At 44.3% G+C, this 21,948-nt stretch overlaps 1 protein-coding gene across 4 annotated transcripts in view; it reads left to right on the top strand.

Annotated features, from left to right (window-relative positions):
* The first annotated feature begins 4,431 nt into the window (after positions 1-4,431).
* The window catches only part of HIP1 (huntingtin interacting protein 1), a 62,709-nt gene continuing 45,192 nt past the window's right edge, over positions 4,432-21,948 (top strand). For all 4 annotated transcript variants that reach the window (XR_012800440.1, XM_075594435.1, XM_075594436.1 and 1 more), the window contains exons 1-7: positions 4,432-5,543; positions 16,404-16,467; positions 17,305-17,447; positions 18,500-18,556; positions 18,770-18,850; positions 19,441-19,517; positions 20,431-20,492. Coding sequence is in view for 3 of the 4 variants with exons in the window: in XM_075594435.1 (XP_075450550.1) it covers positions 5,526-5,543; positions 16,404-16,467; positions 17,305-17,447; positions 18,500-18,556; positions 18,770-18,850; positions 19,441-19,517; positions 20,431-20,492 (502 nt within the window). In the remaining variant the exon portion in view is untranslated. The remainder of the gene's footprint in view (positions 5,544-16,403; positions 16,468-17,304; positions 17,448-18,499; positions 18,557-18,769; positions 18,851-19,440; positions 19,518-20,430; positions 20,493-21,948) is intronic.

Genomic DNA, 21,948 nt, shown 5'->3' with positions numbered 1-21,948 from the left:
GACTGTTAAGGAGTGAATATACTTCTATGTCTCCTGGCTGCCACTTTGATGAAAAAATCAACACCAGATTTACCAAAGTAGTCCCTTGGTAGCAAATGCAGTATTACCAAACAGGCTCTGTGCCATTGTGAGACTTCTCTCTAGTCTGTGAGTTCCAAGTCTAACCCCACAGCACCCTGGTCACTAGCAGTTTGTAACTTCTATGGATAATGTGGTATTGGTTAACCAGAACAGTACTCCAACCTCATGATGACATGGAGCTCGGCTATCAACACTACAATTCGATTTTTTTTGACATACGAGATGAATCTGCCCCAGGTATGAATGCAGCAGGGCATGAAAGGGATTGGATGGGATATCAGGGGGTTGTGCAGGGTGTCATGGAAGCAAGGTTACAAAAGTGTGGGTACTGCGGTAGCACTTTGCTCAGGGCAATGAAAGTCAGGTAAAACTGGGGTAATGCAGGCTAGGACTGGGGCACAGGGATAGAGCTGTGTTTTGAGTGGCAGTAAGAAATGAACTAGGCAGCTTCCGGGCAGGTCGAGGTCTAGTGACAGAGCCGGGTGGTTGCAGGTGAGTAATGCTTGTATAGAAGAGTTTGTTGCAGGACAGGATTTTGAGTTAGGGGAAGAAGTCTCTATTTGTTATTGCTGGAATAACATAGGGTGCTCCAAAGCTTGACTGAGATGCCACAACAAAGCTTGGTGAAATAAAAAGGGCAAACAATGCTTCGGTTACCACCACGTTATCATGGAACTAACCCTGTTAGCGCCAGAGGGGATCTGCCACAAAGGCTAAAGGGAAAAATATCCTACTCATGAAAAGCACGAAGACAACCAGACTAAGAGCTTTTTAATGGTCCCGCTGGAGAGACTAAATTCGGCTCATCAAATGTCTCTTAATTATTAATCAGCAGAGCTGAAGCAGCATCCTGCAATAACAATGTATGTCTGTCTCTGAATTTATTCTATCATCTCTCTGGCTCTGCCAGTTTCTTCATTGTGTCTATGTTTTACTTTATTCCCTTCTTTCCTATGCTTTCCCCAGCTTCTTTATATCAGTAGAGCTGCCTCTCAGCCAGAGAACTTTCCCTTGGGATACAGAAGACTGTTTTGGTGACAGAAGCAGCTGCAAGTGAATGGGGTGTTAAAAGTGAGAGAGCCCCCCTTTCGACCTCCATACACAGACACACACAGCTCCTCAGTATCCTGTGTGCAGCTGACACATTATCATTCAGTCGACTCTCAAGGCCGGAACTTTCTCTTAATCCTCTTGCTGCCAGCAACTTGCAGATCATTTCTCCACTGATACTTGCATTGCCACAGGATGCAGAGCATTGCTGTACTAGGCCCATGCAGGGCAAAGCAATGCGCAGTGGCATTGAAGGGGTTAACCCGGGCACTGCTAATTGGACTGGAGAGCATTGCTGCATCAAATCATTCACTGCCAAAGACTTTGGACCATTAACCCCCTTATAGCCAGCTACTGAAAGCTGTTCCTACTAATTATCTGTATTGCCTTAAGTTGCTGAGCATCTCTAAAAAGCTTAGTCACTGCCAAAGACTGCCAAGTGTTGTTCCACAAGCAATGCATCTAGTAACACATGTAACGGTTTTTCTGGACCCACCCAATCTCATATTGGCCCCTATGGTCTAACCGGTCCCCATTACATTCATGTATGTTGTGGTGCACCTGCTGGCGTACAGGACTCCTGAGTCTCCCGCGTGATGGTAGTGGGGATATCAGCATGACAGGCATCTGAGGTAGTGTGCTTAGAGTCCCATCTATATCCAGTGCAGCGCCTCCAACTCATCAGAATCTCTGCGTTTGCAGGAAGATGTAACTGATGAGGGCCTCCTCTGTGGTGCCTCCTCCTGTGCAAGAACTTCACTCCCACACAGCAAGGGTTTGGTGAACTTGGGCATCTTTATTCTCAGATTAGGCAGACTGCCCCTCACAGTGGTCGAACTCAGCCGCTCATTGTAGCACAGTTCATCCCTTCAGAAAGTTCTTCCCTCCTAATGGAGTTGGGTCACCTCTCCCCTCAGGGAGATCACCACCTGTGTCAGGTCCCTGATCACAGTGCAGATACTAATGATTAGGTCTGACAGCCTTGCTTGCTGCAGACCTCCAGAACTGAATCATAACTCTTGAACTTGAACCATACAGCTTAACACACTATAGAATCTCTGGATCAACACTAACTTTGGGCAGTGCTGTGTCTTATATAACTTAGGGAATAGCCACACCTCTTGTGTCACTAACTGTGGACACAGAGTATGTTACCACTCCCCTGGTGTACACCAGGGTGTGAGGGCAAACCTCCATGATTGATACTGGCAATCCTGCATACTTACCAGGTTTACTGCCAGCATGAGAGAGAACTGTATACCAATTTTTTACATGGCTACACACATTTGCTACAGTATATCCATTGATCAATGAGCTGCAATGTACCGGTGGTGAGAGTTGTAACTGACACACTTCATGGAGGTGCTGCATCTTGCATTGAAAGTGTGCAAAGAGCCATCAAAAAGTATTAATAGAATGAAAAGTGTGAGAACCCCTATTCTATACCTAGGGTTGCCAGGTGACTTTTCCAAAAATACTGGACCAATGGTGAAAGGTGCAACATGCACGCATGCGCACCTCTCCGCTCCATGCTATTTCCTCCTCTCTTTGGCCCCAGGTTCCTGACACCTCCTCCTGATTGGCTGCATTATCCAGCAGCAGCCAATCAGGATGGAGGAAGCTGCCTAGCTTCCATAGCAACAGCCCTCTTCTTTGCCTGCTCAGGGAAATCCCCCCAAAGCTGGTCAGGTAATACCGGACACATACATGTCCAGTATTACCTCAAAATTTTTACTGGACAGTGTGTCCAAATACAGGACAATCCGGTTCAATACTGGACACCTGGCAACCCTATCTATACCCATGTATAGATATAATGGACCACATTTACCAAGCACTGCTATTCCATAAGACACGTCCTGGAGACACGTAACAACTGATTCAATGGAATGGGCCAGAAGGATTCCCTTGGCATAGCACCGCTTAATAAATATGACCTAAAATGTCCTTGTTTCTTTGAGGATGCAGGTACAGTACACGTCTTACTACAGGTTGAATAGAACATCTGGTCTGGACATAGCTATGAATTATTAATGCCGTTCATTTTGCCACTTGCAGTGTCATTCCTTTCATGGACAAAGGATGACGCACATACAAAAACTGAAACAATTTTGTGGCACTTATGGGCCAAAAGTCAGCCAGTTATGTTTCCCAAAATATAATTCTGCCAACACGGATGCCGTGTAATTGACACACGTTTCTCCGGTCGTTGGAAAATAACCGAGATCTTTTTGTCTTGCGTTAGATGGATGTTTTCTGAGAGGCTTTGTCACTAAAGTCTTTGTAGTGTATTAACTTGTTTGTTGTATGTGTTTATCAGTGTGTGTCCTGCATGTGTATCTGACTGTGTGTTAGTGGATTTGTGCAGCGGTGTAAAAAAGCATTAGTGAGGTAATTCTACTTAGCCTGAAGCAGCCACTCAGGACTTTTTTTTTTGGTCGAAAATCCTCACTGACTTCAATCAATACAGTGTAGGACAATATTGAAAAGGGTCACAGGTGCTCAGTAGCTATAAATGGCAGAGTGTAACACTGGCCCCTGAGCAGTAGTGTGTAGGCAATGCCTGGGTTAACAGTGGTGCTTACAAAATGTCCCTGGCAATGAATGGAGAAGTATGTGCACTTGATGTTTCTGTGGAAAGATGTCGTTCCTTGCCCATAACATTGACTTGGTATGAGAAGAGGATGAGATGTGGGTGTATTTGCCTCAACAGGGCAGGATTAGAAATGTGCAATGTTGGTTCATTTTTTGTTTACAAACGCATTGCTATCTGTGTTTAAATCCTGAGAAAAAGTGCAACACGGTACTGTACAGTACATACAAGACATGGTGAGCTAGTTGGTGGCAGAAGCAATTCCAATGTTGCAGTGATTCAAGATGCAGTAGATATCTTTTTTTATAAGAGTAAAATGTTTTTTTTTTTGTAATATTTAATATTATAGATAACGGCTTGACCACCTCATTTATGAACTCTGTGAGTATAAAAATGGGGAAGTAAAAGGGATATGACTAGCTAACGGTTAGTGAGCAGAGCTGTCAGCCTCTCTGTCTGGCTCCTGTTTCCTCACTAGGATGATGGTGTGAATCCTTTCTCCTCCCCCCTCTCCTGCCAGAAAAGGCATTTATTCTTATTCTAATTCACTGTGATACACCAGCTCAGACCCAGCCCCTCTTGTCTGGTCAGGGCTGGGGGGGCCTTCATTATATCCCACAATCCTCCCTTCCTTCTCCCCCCTCCATCCTGCGCCCCTCCTCTCTGGGGGCTGTCTCTTTCTCCCCCCCCCCCCCCTCCAACCCCCCTCTCTCACTGTGAGCAGCAGGAAGAGAGCTGACCGCCCAGTGCCAGGCGGTCTGAGGAGACCACTCTTCCTCACTCTTGGTGGATCAGCCTGGGACTGTCTATCTGTGCATTGTGCCTCTCTCCATCCCTTTGTCTCTGTGCATCTGTGTCAGTCTCTTTGTTGCCTGAATGCTTTGGATGCAGCTCAGAGCCCGCTCTCTGGCTGTCTCTCCCCGCGTAGTGCTCTCTCTCTCTCTCTGTGACTCTCTTTGCATGGATCTTGCCAGTCTGTCCCTCCCTGGACACCGAGCACACACTCTATCTCGAGCCCCCCTCTCCCTTGCTCTCTCTGCTCTGAGCTCGGGTGTTGCGCTCTCTATACATCACCCCTCGGTGTAGCTGTCTCCTAGCACCATCTGCCCATCGCTTGTTGCAGTCTCTGCCTGTGTGCATTGCTTTTGTGTGGCTGCCCCTGCGCTCTTTCCCTCTGCATCACTTTGTCTCCCCCCTCTCTGCATCACTTTGTGCTCCCCCCCTCTCTCCATCACTTTGTCTCCCTCTCTCTGTATCACTTTGTGCTTCCCCCTCCATTACTTTGTGCTCCCCCCTCTCTCCATCACTTTGTGCTCCCCCCTCTCTGCATCACTGTGCTCCCCCATCTCTCCATCACTTTGTCTCCCTGCTGTCTCTGTCTCCCCCCTCTCACTGCCTTGTTATTTCTGTCTGTACTTTTGTATTTTTTTTAAAATCACTTTGTCTCTTTCTAATTGTTTGTGTCCCTCTTCCAGCCTCTTACACATTGCTGTGCCCCTCAGTGCCTGATTAACGCTTTCCTTGCCCTGAGTGTCCTTATCTCTAAGAATATGTGCCTTTAAGCCTGTCCCTATGTCTCTTTAGCCTGAGTGTCCCCTGCCTCTCACTCTGGGTCTCTGTTCCTCTTTGTGTTCTTTATCTCTCACTCTGTGTGTCCCTGTGTCTGCGTGTGTGTACAAGGGGGATCATGTTGCTTCTAGCCCCCTGTTAACTCCTCAGTAGCATTTGGGCACTGGAGGTGGAGCCTGTGTGCAGTAACAAGGGGGTCTTCAACTGGCCTTCAAGGGATCCATCTGAAAACATGGACGCTGGCAAAATGGTGAGTGTGAACCCAAATAAGCCCATCTGCACTTGGGGGATCAGAGCATGTATGCTGTCAGAGGGCTAACCCAGGGACCAATCTACCCCATCCCCCAGCTAGCGCAAGTGTATCAAAGAGTGGGGCACAGGGAAGACCAAAGGAGATGTGAGTCAATGTAAAAATGTTTTTAGGGTTTAACCTCATAATAAAACTGTAGTGCTAAGTATCTGTGGGTTACTGTATTTAAAGATACGTGTATAGTTGTAGTGGTGAGCATCCTCCAGCAGGAAAGTGACAGCGACGCATAGAGTGTACGCTCTTCGGGGCAGGGTCTTCCTTTGCCTTATGTTGTCAGGGACCTGTTGCACGTATTCCCAGTGTTTGTTATTTATTTACCTTTGCGTTGTCATTTTGGAAAGCGCCGCGTAGACTGTTGGCTCTCTATAAAGAAAATGATACATGCGTACAACGCGTTGCCCGTCTCCTTCTGCAGCCCCGGAGTAACCCAGCTCTGCAGAAATGTTTCTGGGACCCCTGTATTGTATGAAGTGGAGCCCATCCCATGGCTAGTGCCGCAATACACTAGACTAGATTGCTAGAGTCTTCACTACGTAGGGAGGAAGATGAGGCTGTTCTTATAATAGGGGGGGGGGGGGGGGTCTAATAAAGGGGCAGTCCTCTCACAAAATAAAACAACTATTCAACATCATTTGCTTTCTTAGCAGATGTAAATTACCCTTAAAGTATTTTTAGTTTTACTTGTGTACTTCTAATCGTACCTGATAATTACTGTCCCTTATCTGCTTGGCTTTTGATGGCAGCATAATTAGTTTACACAACAAACAAGGTATATACAAGAGTTTACAAAAAGTCTTATCACGAAAGAAGTTAGGTAAAGCGTGTAAAAACACTCCAAAACTTTGATTACCATGGAAACAGTAGGTGTTCTGTACACTAAGTAGCGCACACAGTTGTGGGGTCAAAGTTGGCATGCGGACATCTCATTTCAAATTGCGCTTGTGCCTATGCACTAACTAACCTGACATTTGTCCATCAGCAACACCAGTGTGAAATATGAGTTTTTTTCTTTTGTTTTGGCACACAGAAAGGGACTACTCTAGGTGTACAGATGTTAGTGGTGTATACTAAAAAAAAGAATGTTTCTGGGCGCCCAAAAAAACAGAGAAAGGGCATAAAAATCGCCAGCCAAGTGCAACCTTGCGCAAACCCTAAAAACTCTGTTTGTATTGTTAGTTTATCATCAAGCCGCTATGTACAGGATCAAGTCAAAAACTATGTGGGACGCGGCACCGATTAATTATATAGGTTATCAAAATGTATTTTAATAGTATGGCTATTATAAATAATATTACACTAATCATTAATATTGACTAATACTAGTTATAAATACATATAATTCTGTTTTAGTGTATATTGTATCAATCAAGTATTCAGAATGATGCACTGGGTCAAGATGCAAACATTGCATTCTGTAAGAAGTTTTCACACATACCACGCACATTTTATGAAGGGTTGTACCACTGTAGCCCTAATATTTTGATGCACCATACACATTTAAATATGGTCTTAGAACATAGGCCCCTAAAAGGTTTATATACATAACAGCCCCTAAACAGTCACATACATTTAACCTATTAAATACAGTATGCCATCGTCATTAGTTTAGTTTGCTCTTGGAGGAACTTCTCCATAAGCAAGGATTCCACTCATAGGCATAGATTGACTAGCCTCTGATACTGATATCGCATTAATGTTAAAAAAAAAGTTATTTTCCTGCAGTATTTACTAAAGATTTGATGCTTAAATAAGCAATAGCGATAGGTGTGGACTAAATGTATTGCTAATTTAGCATGCAAATGAGTATGCATTGTCTAATTACATAGGCAAGAGTGTTCAATTTAACGACATTACCGCTAATGAGCATGCAGATATATGCAAATGCAGAATTAACTGCTAATTCCCTATTTACATGCTATTCGCTAAACTCTGGTACCTGGGGAAATCCGACTACCACCAAACAATAACATCAATTATTCTCACCTACACTAGACTGGCATTATACTATCTTGTCTATGCATATCAGGGGTGGGCAACCTATTTTTCAATGTAGCCACAGGTGCGGTGAATTAGAAGTCAAAATTGCCACACCATGTAAAAATTGAGGTATTATTTTGCGCATTCAAAAATTTGAAACACACTGTTTTAACAAGTTTATAAATTCTCCGACCGCAACCCCCCTCAGGCTCCCTCTCACCCCCCCCCCCTCCTCCTCATTATCTCCTCACCATCATCATCTCATTTAACCCCCTCATCATCTCCCCCAGCACCCTTCATCTCCCCCAGCACCCTTCATCTCCCCCAGCACCCTTCATCTCCCCCAGCACCCTTCATCTCCCCAGCACCCTTCATCTCCCCCAGTCCCTTTCAGCAGTCCCCTCATCATTAAGCACCCCCCCCCCCCATGCCTATCTGATGGCGGCGGCGGTGGCGGGTCTAACCATTTTAGGGGGGTGCGTGTCACACGTGCTGGAGCGGGCTCGGGTGGGGGGGGCAGGGAGCACGTCACACCACTGGAGCGCACTCCTTCCCTACCAAGGAAGGGGGGTGGGGGGAGGAGTTGAGGGTGCTGTCACGGGCTGCACAGGTAGTCCCGGCGGCCCTGTATGTTGTAGTTACTTAATTCGCCACAGTTCCACTGCCAATTCGCCACAAGTGGCGAATGGCGACAGGGTTGCCCACCCTAGATGTATATAATGGGCACTACAGACATGGGCAATATAAGTCCGCGCATATAGTGGCTGCCCGCGCGGGTGCAACGGAGTGTGTGATGTCACGCGCGCCTGTCGTTTGTGCAATTTGTGTTGGCCGTGACATCACGTGCGCGGGTCACCCTCATTAACTGAACCGTGCACGTAACCCGGCCGTTGCGCGGCAAACTGAATTTTTTTTGTCTGGGCGAGATGCGTGCACGGTCGCGCTTCTTTGCGCGCACGATCACGCACTATATGGCCTGCCTCATAGAGGGACGGCCTTTTGTTCATGGCGCGCGCGATGTTGCTAGTGCATCACGCCGCCACTATAATCTCGGCCTAAGACTATCCAAACTAGAACAGACAGTACAAATATATTATATTAACATTATATTAATAGTGTTATATTGTATTAACCCTGTTCGATCTATTATCTCATTAGAAAGCCAAGTAACACTTACTGGTATCACTGGCGTTATTTAGCACAGTTACTTCGTTTTTTTGGTTTATGCAAATTAGATTGGATATCGCGGCTCACTTATGAATACGTAATTCTTAGTAAACACCGCGGAATTCCGATAAAATATTGCCGCGATCCCAATATTTTATAACGCAATTTCTTTTTCTTCAACTTTTTGTTTGTTTACAGTTTTTAATAGGGTACAGAAAAATAAGGCGGGAACCATTGGGTTATAAGATGCATAAACAAAGAATAGAAAACGTACATTTCGCTTTTTTTTTTATACTTTGATGGAGTAAATCATAATAGGGACATTTTACAACATCAATAAATAAGGATACAGAAATAAATACAATTGAGGGGAAGGGGGAAAGGGTTACCTCCTTCCTTCTGCTGGTCTAATTTTTTTGGGGGGGGTTGGGGGGAGTCCGAATTATGTACTTTGTGCCTCTAATCCCTCTGTTGGGGGAGCACCCCTAACATAAAGTATGGCTATCTCCCTATTTCTGCCTTGTCCACCCTCTGAGGCAAACCAGGGCACCTGGGTGTATTTATGGCATTTCTCTCTCAAGAAGGCCACGCGTTTTTCTATTATGGAGACGTGCCAGGTCCTGCGTTTCCCCGTGGCTAAGGTAGGCTCTTGCTTTTTCCCAAAAGAATATGCATGATCAGCTTGGCAGAGCTCTTGGAATATCTGGAACTGGTCTGCCCAAAAGAGCCATCCAAGGATCAGATCTCAGGTTGGCATTAAATATCACATTTATAAATTGGAACACCTGCCTCCAAACAGGGAGCAGCACCGTGCAGGCCCTCCACATGTGCGACACCGAGCCATTGTGGCCACATCCTCTGAAGTGGGAGTTATTTATTTATTTATCAAAATGTTTTACCAGGAAGTAATACATTGAGCGTTACCTCTCGTTTTCAAGTATGTCCTGGGGACAGAGTTATGATGACAGATACGTGGTTACAAATACATAGTTACATTAAGTGAGCAGGTATGGCATTAAGCCTGACCGGGGCTCATATACCATCGGAATAATAATTTACATGAATTGTCCTTAACCACACTGCATATCAAGCTTTTTGCCACGGATTCCTGTATGTTTTCCCAATCCTCATCCTCCAGCACCTCTCCCAGCTGTTCCTGCCACTTCAGATTGTAGGTGCATTTGTTATCTCCCCCAAAGCTGATTAGAATATGATTTGAAGCGGATATCAGGCTCTTTTGCAGATATGGATCGCTAAATAGAGATTCAAAATATGTGGGCGAGAAGGATAGCCGGGCATTGGGGTATTGTATGACAAAGTGTTTTAGCTGATAGTATCAAATTATTTCTGAAGGAGGTAGGTTTCACTTCTCTTGCAGTTCCGGTAATTGTTTTATTGCAGTTCCTGAAACCAGATCTCCGTCTTCCAAACCTGAAAAGCTCCCGTTGCTCTACCTGGGTCAAAGTCTGGGTTTTCAAAGCCTGGGATCATATTTGAATGTTCCCTAATGAGTTTGAATTTAAATTTCAGACAGTCCCACAAGGTCAGTGTGTGTTATCCGATGCATTTTAAGGAACCCCTACCCTCTCTCTAATAGTGTGTCTGATATCAGATTCATTGTAAGGAACCCCAACCCTCTCTAATCTCTAATAGCGCGTCTGAGATCAGATGCATTGTAAGGAACCCCAACCCTCTCTAATAGCGCGTCTGAGATCAGCTGCATTGTAAATTGTTCTATATTTGGTGCAATTTTCAAATAACCTGAGCATTGCAGGGAACCCTTTAGGGATGCTCCGGGAACGCAAGTGTTTCTACGGACAACACTGTTATAGAGTCTGATGTAGATGCCATTGTAAGGGAAATGTTTTTTGCTTCCAGCTGCTATCACTTCACCTCAGGAGTTATTTGATATGAGACCACACGAGTCTCCCCAAAGAGGGTCTCCCCACCATGCTTCCTTTTCACTGCTCCTGTTATCTAAGCCAGCGTGGACAGGGTCACCTTCTCCCCCACCCTGCATTTTTTGCTGGGAGTGTCTGTTTGCTTCCAGCTGCTATCACTTCACCACAGGACTCTCTTTGATATGAGACCACACGAAACCAGCAGCCAAAGGGTGTCAGCTGTTTGCTGCCTTCGCTGATGTAAGCGATGCTCTGTTACAATTCCCATAATCATAATCATTTCCCATAATCATAATCATTTATTCTGTCCATGAAATGTCTGTAAACTGAATATATAACCTCTGTTCATTTAATGTTATGTTATGTTTATTTTATGTTATGTTATCATTATTTTGTAGGGTGGATTGAGAGAGAGTGGGGTAATTGACGGAAGGTAGGGGCGAGTGAGAGAAGAGAGGGGGGCAGGAGGGAGTGAGTGAGTGAGGAAAAGAGGGAGTAAGAGTGAAACGCAAGGGATAAATACATGCGAGGCGGGAGGGGGGAGAGTTAGTGAGATGGATGGGAGAGAAATACATGGATATAGGTGGCTCGTGAGGAGTGAAATGCTGTGACTGACCCCTGTCGAACCTATTATGTGTCAGTCAGATAGGGGTTCCCCGAGATTTTTCGAAATACTTCAAGGGTTTCTCCAAACAAAAAAGGTTGGAAATCACTGTTATAGAGTGTAAGCTCCTAGAGACAGGGCCCTCCTAACCTACTGTAACAATATAAGTTTATGTTTGTAATTTTCTTGTTTTCGTCCTCCAACCTTATTGTACTGCGCAACGGGAATATGTTGGCGCATTATAATAATAATAATAATAATAAATCTGGCTTTGCCTGTCTGTCTCATGGGAAACAAAATCATTTTATTGAATTGTATTTGTTCTGAGACTGACTGTAAAGTATTGCGAGGCCCCCTGAAGTGGAGGCATGTATTTACTTAAAAAATAAGTGATGATGATGATAAACAATGATTCCTCCTATAGAAAGAGACCTGGGAAGTCTGTGACTGAATATTCCTGTAAGTGTATATATACTGCGGTAACAGGGATCCATTTCAATGGCAGTCTTTGAAAGGATGCTCTTATACCAGGAATCCACCCGACAACCAGTGTGTAATTGAATGTTCCTCTAAGCATAAAGATTCTTTGAACGGATATATTTTAAATAGATACTCCAATAACAGGGATTTGTCTCATAACCAGTCTGTAATGCTATGTCCCTACAGACACATACTCTTGTATTCATCCCATTAGGAGTCTTTGATGTGATATTCTTATAACCATATACTCCTAAAACAGATATTCAGCGATCGATCCTATTAGGGGTCTTTGATGATCCAGTATGTTCTTATAAGCAGATACAATTTTAACAGGAACCAATCTGCTAGGGGATCTGTAAAAGATTGTCCCTATAAGAAAATTCTGTTACAGTAGGAATTAATCTCATAACCCTAGAAACCCAGCGGTTGAGGGGGGTTACCAATTAGTAATTGCGTACATTTTACTCTTTATAGCAGCAAAACACCTTGCATTACATCTTCTTCTTTTTTTCCTAGTTCTAGAGTTGAAGCAGGGAGTTTCGGGAGCTTTACGGTTCATTCCTGCTCCGGGGGTCCCCCTGCTCGCCGAAATACTTACCTCCGTAGTGGGTGCCGGTATTTCTGTGGTGTTGAAACGTCCAGGTCACGCGGGCCAATAGGAAGCCGCAAGGGATGACGTCGCTATTGACACCGGTCATTTAAGCTGCAAGTAATACCGGCACCCCCCTTCGGAGGTGTGTATCTCTGGACTGAAAAAGAAATAAAGCGCAACCCATATAACAATACCGTGAATCGCGTGCTGGGGATATAAAAATACAAATAAACCTTATATGAAGGTCCCAAATATATGGGATTGGTAGGTGAAATATAGTGAACAAACACCAGGTGCTGCCAGATACCCGCAGGTTCGTACTGACGAAGCCGAGTTATCGTGCGAAACGCGTAGGGACTTTTGGCGTTCATAGGCCACCGTACCTGGACATTCGGAGAGCTGACATCACAACATCCCAGGGCCCTGAGAGTACGGAGAGAGATCGGGAGCCGTGCGCACGGAGGACGGACAGCTGTTTCAGAGAAAGCCTGAGCCAGGTTGGCGTGCGCCTCAAGTCCTTTCTGTGTTGTTTTGTGACCTGCAGTAAAAAGTTAATATGCTATTTGCTTTTCTACATGGGTTTCTTTATGCATGAGGTTACATTACACTCAATAACAAGTGATTCCACGCTGTAAGGACATGAGGGGAACTGCTGCAGAAGGCCAGTGATATGTTTTTTTTTTCTTTCACAATTTGCAAAGTTCATTGTCACTATTATATTCAATTGTTTGACCAGAGTGTGCCACAGACACCTAATTGTTGCATCGTGTATCTCCGGAAGCAGGGGGCCCCGGAGCTGAAAGAGCTGAAATTAACGCAGTTCAGGAGATTGAAACTGACATTTTTCTTCCCCTTGTTGAGGACAGGAACATGCTACTTTTAGGAGGAAGTCTCTCTTTAACCTATTGGGCCCTGGAGTTGAAAATTGCATGTTTGAGCTCCTGCATCCCCCCTCCTCCCCCCCCTCCCCCTCCCCCCCCCCCCCCCCCCCCCCCGGTTTGCATCCTGGTAAAAAAAAAATAATAGGGGGAGGGGGAAGGACAGGGAGGATTGCTGCTTCCAAATTTCAAAAAGGTTATTAATATACTGCAATGTTATAAATAAATGATATAATATAGTTAGGTATTAGTTTATTTAAAAAACAAACAAAAAAACCCCCACAAGTCACTGTCTATCAGAGTAATAGTATTTTTTAAATACATAGGATAAGAAGACTGGAGTTCCGCGAAGTTGCAGCAAATGTATAAGGCTTCTGCAGTTCTCAAAAGGTTACCAACCATTGCCAGTTTGGGGTGCGATATTCTTATAACAGAGATTCATCCCATAAGGATTCTGCGATGGGGTATTTTTATGGGCATAGATTCTTCTAATGGATCCATTCCATAACCAGTTTGTGATGAGATGTTCTAAATAATTGAATAGTGGACTAACAATAATTCCTACGAAAATAAGTTGAATGTGACGCGTGTGGTGTTTTTTTCTTAAAGGGGTGTATTCTTTTAGAGGGTCAGTCCCACTTCAACCACATTTACTTATTTGTGTCTAATTTATGGCATTACCAGGTTCAAGAACATTATATCACCCAGGCATAATGAGTCCCTGTCCCGTGGAGCTTACAATCTAATTTTTGGTGCTTGAGGCACAGGGGGATTGAATGACTGACACAGGGATTTGGGATCTGAGCCGGTATCACCTGCATCAAGGGCAGTTACATTACCACCGAGCTACTACTTCAGCTCTCCTTCATGCAGTTCACCCCTTAAAAGTCCCGTAGCACATTGCTTCGCTAAGCATGGATGACACCTCTGGCACTGAAAGGGTTGAGTGGCGTTTTTTATTGGTTGGACTAAAGGCTGGTGCCAGTCTGTGACTATCACACTTTATCTGGTGCTGGCTTGAATTCAGCTGTGAGAAGTGCTCTGCTCTCTGTGTCATGATGACCTCTGATGCTGCTGGGAGGATCTCTTCCTGTAGAATAATACCTTTGCTGCAGTGTGGTCTTGCTCTGTATAATATAATGCCTGTTTTGCAGCCAGGGCATCACTCTCTCTCTTTTATAATCCTCAAATCCAGAGTTGTAGAGGGTTATCCATTAAACTGACCGAGGTATTATCACACATAAGATCCCATTGAAGTCAATGGAAGTCCCCGTGTGATACTGCCCTGGTCAGCACTATCACAGTTTAATGAATTATCGCCTTAAAACTTATTCTATGTACACCGAAGCGGCTGATTGTGACGATTTTGGCCAAAATGACCCATTGACTTCACTGGGGAATTTCAGCCAAAGACAGCCAGATGTAGAATAAACCCCTTAGCCTTCTCGTGCCTTATAGCTTCCTTTTCTATTTACTTGCTAATAGGGGTACTACAGGTATGGCTCACTTATGTCAGTGTCAAAAAAATAGTACAAATGCCAATTATTGAACACTCATCATTAACGTTGCCACATTATAATGTCTCTGCTGCAGCCTGGGTCCTTCCTGTAAAGCTGGCATTGCTGTAGGTTACCTTTCTGTAAATGATATGAATGATACATTCAGGGCTTATCCTGCGGGAGCAGGAATCAAAGGGAAAAGTACTGCTGCTGCTGCTGCTGCTGGGCTGGGATGTTAAATGGACCAGGACCATGCCAGCTGTGGGGTATAAGAACTCAGCTCAAGCTCTAAGGAGTGGTGTTTCCTGTCTGGAACTAGTCTCTCCTTGCAGTCTAAAAATAGACCTCATAAACACACACTCCCAACCCTCCAGCCAGACCCAAGATCCAAACCAAGGAATTGAATTGTCTCTTAAGCAGTCTCGCAATACTGAAAAGCTGACCCACATGAGGGGGAGCGGTGAGCTGCCAGTGATCCAGAAGCTGAGCCTCTGGATCACAGTATGGTTGAGGATAGTGCTATTTTGTATGGGTCTTTTAGCAGGAGGAGGTGATCTCTGATATGTTGTTGACTGACACCCAGCATGGTGGGAAGGGAGCTCTTAACTAGCACTGACCATCATTGTGGTGCAGGAGGATGTTTAGCCTGACACTGACCCCCAACATGGTGTGAGGGGAGGTTTAATCTGACATCTTCAGCATAATGTGGTGTTCTGACTCCATAGAGTCATGTAGAGGGATCACTTATGTGCTGCTAATCGGTTGTCATGAAACAAACGTAGCTGTGATCCATCACTGACTTTTTTTTTTTGCACACTGAGGGAATCTTACAGCCATTACTTCCATAGATTCAGTGTCAATGTATTACTTGTAATGTAATTCGAGGTGTGCTGACTCCCTTGCCCCACAGCATATCTGTGTGATGAGCTCACCTGGACTGTTAAACATTTCAAGTGGAGATCAGACCTGAGGTTGACACCCAGCAGAGATAAGAGGGACTCTGAGCTAACAGACCCTTAGCATGCTGTGAATTGAGCTCTGATCTCCCATCAATCTTTAGCACAATGCAGAAACACAGATACTTAGAATTTGACTGCAGATAAGAACCACTTGGTCCACCTAGTCTTGTCTGTTTTCCTATCTACCTGTTTTTAAATTATAGGTTGCAGTAAGCTGACTCTGACCTGTGGCATACCAGGGGCTTATGTCTGAGCCCACATTCACCCCGGGGGTTGGTGTGAGGGGAGCTCTAAGCTGGTGCTGGCTCCAGCCTTGTGTGAAACTGGGGAGCTCTAAGCTGGTGCTGGCTCCAGCCTTGTGTGAGACTGGCTCAGGACTGCATCCTATCCTTAGTGTGCGGGGAATGCAGAGCAGTGCTGGTGGCACTATCCATGTGGCACTAAACCCTTCACGTGGCCTGGTGGGATCTCTGGCCTGGCACAGTTAGATAGGATATTTGAGCTGGAACTTACCTTTCACATGATTAGGGTGCCTGTTTAAACCAACACTGGTCACAAGTATGCTAGGTTCTTTGTTTTGGTGCCCAAAGGGTTAGGACATTCTGTAAAATACTCTAGCAGAACAGAACAGACTGAAATACTGAGAAGTAATGTAGTTGGGGTCGCACAGAGAGGCAGAGTTGGACAGGTGTTTATTGTGTACCAGGCAGTTTCTCACCCTGCTCTTATATTTCCTCTTCCAGACTGTGAGTATAAACAAAGCCATCAACACTCAAGAAGCAGCTGTGAAGGAAAAACATGCGAGAAATATCCTTTCAAAAAGCAAGCAGGGGATTATGCACCTGGACAAAGCTAAGGTGGAGAGGCCGAGTGTGTGGGAGGAGGGGATCAGACCTGCCATGCCATGGGGTAATACCGGAGGTATAGTGGCAGGGTTGTATGTTTAGGGTGGGAGCGGTAATGGAAAACTAAGAGGGTGTAACACACTAGGATTTATATCCCTACCGGGCAGAGCTGGCAGTGTGTCAGGCTATTTTTGGAACTTGAATTCATGTTTTATTTATCCATAAAACATGGAACTTTAAAAAAAAAAAAAAAAGCGAAGGAAGCTGCTCCCAGATGTGGACTCAGAAGTACAGTCACTGCCTCTGACTTTCTGTACCCGATTCTCCATGTGACAGATTTAATCTAATGTAGTCTTTAAGCCTCTATGTTTCTCTATAACTGTCTGTCTCCAATGGTAACTGCATCATTCTTTAAATCACCTACACTTTTCCTCTGTCTTAAAACTTGCTCTCCCCATCCCGTTTCTTTTCCACCTCTGGTGTATGCCTTTTTCTCTCCCAACCCCACTACAATGTGCTTTGAATTATATTTAGATGAATGGAGTTTAAGCGTTCCTGAGCGTGGGGAAGAGGGCTTAACAGCATATTGAATAGGGAGGGCTATATCTCTGTATTTAGCTTTGGACCTGCCCTTGTTCAGCATATTGGAAAGCAGTGTAGAGCATCGTCAAAGGTTCATCAGCTTCTTTTTACATGAATGAAAGATGATGCTTTATCCCACTTCTCAATATATTGAGATGGGGGGCAGTTGTTTCCTCCGCGCTTGTGTTTTTGTTTTTCTCCTTAACTTCTTCTTTACCCTGTATCCTGGGAACTCACCGCGAGAAGGGGGCTCAGACTTTCTGGGCAGCCGTGAACCGTCTCCCGCTGTCCAGTAACGCTGTATTGTGCTGGAAATTCTGCCATGTGTTTCACAAGCTGCTGCGAGACGGACACCCCAGTGTAAGCACATTACCTCAATGAACTAACTAACCTCCCAGTAAAAGCAGTGACAGCCCAACAACGTACATATTTATTTCCCATTATGATTTTCACATGGCAGGTCTCTAAGGTTAGGCCGCGTCCATACTTAGCGTGACCGCGTGGCGCGATCAAAAGGCCGTGCCTCTATGAGGCAGGCCATAGAGAGCGCGCTACCAGACATGACCGCGCGCGCCTTTGCCGAGCAGACAAAATAATTTGATTTTGTGGCGCGACGGCCAGGTCACGTGTGCGGTTCAGCCAATGAGGGCGAACCGTTCACGTAACGTCACGAGGCACGCTTTCACCACGCCTCCCCGTCGCGTCTCCAGATCACCAGGCCACGGATTGCCTCTGCAGTAGGCACGTGTGACGCCATGCGCTCCATCGCGAGCGTGCCTACTATATCCGAGGCCTTCTGAAGATAAAGCATTTGACCGGGTATAAGACCAAGATTACACCTCGGTTCTGAACCGCCGGCAATAGAAGTGGTGCCTCCAATTGGGACCATGAGTGAACCAGCAGGAAAACCAATAGCCACAATGATCTAGAAATGATGCAAGTTGGGAAATGCTGTGTTTGAGGCACCTAACCTAGAATGCTATATCAACAGTAGATAAACAAGGGTATAACACAAAGTAAAAGGCTACAGACAGTATTTGTCGGTAAAGCTTACAATGTTAGCATTGTAGGGTCGAATTATAGCATTACAAGTACACATACTATTATAATGTCTATAATGGGGAAGTAGCAGGTCTACTAGCAGCATTATTAGTGTAACAGTAATATGGGAAGAAGGGTAATAGATACACTATAGAGGGAATATTGATGATCGCTAAATCACAAATCAAAGCATAAAAAGAGCAATAGGGGGATATTCATTGGAGTGTGAGAGTGCAGTTTGGGCATGGCAACTCCCATTCAATTAAATATGTATTTCTGTGTATTAGTGCCCAGATCAGCACTATCACAGTTTAATGAATAACATAGAGTTGTCTGAGGGTATCTCATCTGATGGATATCTCTCTTTGCAGGTTCTGAAGGACTCTCTGCGTTATAAAAACGAGTTAGGCGACATGTGCAGGATGTGGGTAAGTGGCATTGTGACAGGCTCAGGTAATGATGCTGCACACTCATACCATCTGAAATCAAAATGTCTTCCAGCTCGCCACAGCCTAGAATAGCATATTCTGTTTCCCTGGCCTGTCCAGTCCTAGACGTGATGGGCGTACATTCCTGAAGTGCTTATTAATAGGGGACATGAGTAATTTTGTTGCATACATGACTGGTACGCTGTTTCTCAGGGCCACCTCAGCGATGGATATGGACAGCTGTGCAGCATCTACCTCAAGCTGCTGAATACTAAGATGGAGTTCCACACTAAAGTGAGGGAGACAATTTCTGAGCATCTACTTGCAGCTCTGGTCATCTTACCAACCACATCCATTATATCCAACCACTGTACACCTTTTTTTTGCTCTTCATCCTCTCAGTTTTAGGCATTTTGTGTTCCTCCTGATCTGTCTATCTCCTTTCTCCTCTATTTTGTAACCTTTCTTGGTCTCTGCCTGCCTCTATCTATCCTTTATACATTTTCACATTCTTTTCACACATTCCTGCATCAGCACATTGCTTTCACCTCTCTCATTTGTCAATCTTCCACTGATTTGTCAATTTCCTGTGTCCTCTGCCCTGTACCTATTCACTCTGTCCACTTCCTTTCTTTTCAGTTTATTTACTCTTATCTACTTCCTCTGTGCTGGCTTTATATTTTCCCCCTATGTATTATCCTTGTTACCGTGTCTGTCTTTCTCATTCCACACTGGCCACCTTGTCTTAACTTTGTCCATCCATTCCTAAGGCTGACTCTGTTATATACAGAACTGTACTTACATTCTCATCTCCTTCACACTGCTCTTTTCCCATCTCTTTCACTCTCACAGTAAATACCCCTTTTTACTTTCTGTGCACCCAGAATCCACGTTTCCCCGGTAATCTTCAGATGACAGACAGGCAACTGGACGAGGCTGGGGAGAACGATGTCAACAATTTGTAAGTTGATGCTGGATGACTACATAGAGTGGACAGTCTTACTATTAACCTAAGGCTGCGCTTATAGCGCCGGCGACAGCGACGCAACATCGCGGCAAAACAAATGCATTTCCGCCAATGCGTGCACTTATAGTAAGCGCGACGCGACAGAGCGACGACTTGGTCGCGATCGCTGGAAGTCATCTCTATTTGATTTTTCCAGCGACTGCAGCCTGACGTCGCCGGCACTATAAGCGCGGCCTAAGTAATGACTTTGGAGATCTGTAGGTTACTTTTGTCATTAGGCCATTAAGAGGTGGATAAGCATTGTTGCATGTTTCGAGCTCTCGGTTAGCAACCCAGGGTCAGCTTCCAAAGTGAAGGGACAGATCTGATAAAAAGCATAAGACTATTTTTGTCCTAACCCCTTCAATGCCAGAGGAGTTCCTTGTACCCTGTTTCATACAACATTGGCAAAAAGTGAATACTCAATGACAATATCTCTCTCTTCTCTTTCTCTTTGTCGCAATATCAAAATATGGTAAGATAAACAGACCAGGTATCACTCTGTCACCCAGCATTCAAAGAGAAAAATAATTGATCCATGCACCCTTTCTGCCTATGCCACCATTTAGTGACAGACGTACTTAGTGAATGGTTCAAAATTACTTCTGTCACTGTGTCTCAGCAATTGTAGAGAGTGATATCATTATCTATCAGACCTTTCTTTGTCTCGATTACTTTGTCACTCTGTGGTTTGAGGAAAAGAAACTGACTAGATGGGCCTTTCTTCCACTGAGATACTGTACTATTTTATGGTGGATTAGACAGACTAAGTGGGTCTGAGGTCCCTTTGACTTCTTAGCTGTGATGATACACTCCCTTTGTGCACTGTGATGCTGTTATAAACTCTTGCTTCTTTCTCTTGATGCAGTTTCCAGTTAACAGTGGAAATATTTGATTATATGGAGTGGGAGCTCAATCTGTTTCAAACAGGTCAGTCTGCTTCATCTTTGTATTTTTTTCTGTCCTCTCTCTTACTTCCTCATCATTATTTATTGGTGTAGATTTCCACATCCAGGTACACATGTATACAACAGGGACACAGACGTGCGGTACTTTGGGTTACCAATTTCTTTTCCCGGGGCCCTCCTCTTTCCTATTGTCTCAGTTTGTCTTAACATATATGTACTCTTTTGTCATACAATGCTATTGTCCTACCTCCCACATTGTACTGCGCTGCGGAATACGTTGGCGCCATACAAATAAAATATAATAATAATAATAGTGGTCTTTAGGGACTCAGCGAGTGCCCAAATGTCAATATCAAAGAAGCTGTTACTCAGCCACACAAATACTTTCCTCCACCTTGAGAAGTTATGCCAGTAACATTATTTGTGTGTGTCATCAATAAAAGATGTTTGCTGTGTTGCACTAAATCATAAAACCAGAAGAAGAATGACCCAAAAGCAAAGAACTTGGGACATGAGGAAATGTTCGATGACAAAAAAAAGCAAGCATTTAAATCTCACAAAATGCAATCCTTTATGAAACCAGGAGTAACCATGAAGTTTGGGCTCCCCTAATAACTCTTCATATAGTGACGTTGTAGCTTTTTGTGGAATTGACCCTTTTTATACGTGATTTTTATGTTTTTGTTGAGCACTTGGTGGCATGTTTATGTCTGAATAAGCTGCTCTGACCTTCTTATAATTCAAAGCTCTGGTTTTCGCATGGGTCCTGCAGAGGTTTAGATTGATAGCAGCTAGTGCGATACATTCACATGGCAACGTGAGAGTTCTGTATGCAGGAAATGACCAGTTCACAGAGCTGCGTGGGCTTCTTGTACAGTGAGCACAGGCGTCAAAAACGAGAATAAAAAACAGAGAAAATACTGTGCGCTACTATCTAACCCAAAATTTAGAATATAAATATAGTGCAGTGACTAAACCACATAAATAAGTGACCAAGAAATAAATCACAATAACCACAGTGAGGGTGTATATATGAAGAAATTATATCACATAACCGTGTATTTGTAGAGGCGTCTGCTGCTATAAACACAGGTCAAAAACGAGAGACCTGTGAGATTTTGTAAACTCTGTAAACTTTCATTTTACCTACGAAGAATGAATCATGTTTTTCAATGTTGGTTTTGTGCAACAAAAAAAAAGTTCCGTCTGGGCCAGCACATGTCCTTTACTATAGGGAAGTTACAGTGACTATAGTAGATTGGGAAAGCAGCTACTTCCCTTATGTAAATATGCATTATAGGATGTTCTATATCTATTTTGTCATTGTGTATAGAAAACGCCACGCCCCTTGTGCCTCCTGCTCACTGTATAGCTGGTTAACACATTGTTAACTATGGATTATCCCCTACCCAGTCAGGAGGGAAGGGGTTAACTACCATTCAAGAAAATGAAAGTCAAATCATAGCTGCTGATGATAA

The sequence above is a fragment of the Ascaphus truei genome, chromosome 3 (genome assembly GCF_040206685.1).
Source record: "Ascaphus truei isolate aAscTru1 chromosome 3, aAscTru1.hap1, whole genome shotgun sequence".
NCBI classification, from domain to species: domain Eukaryota; kingdom Metazoa; phylum Chordata; class Amphibia; order Anura; family Ascaphidae; genus Ascaphus; species Ascaphus truei.
This window is presented reverse-complemented; position numbering and strand designations above follow the sequence as displayed.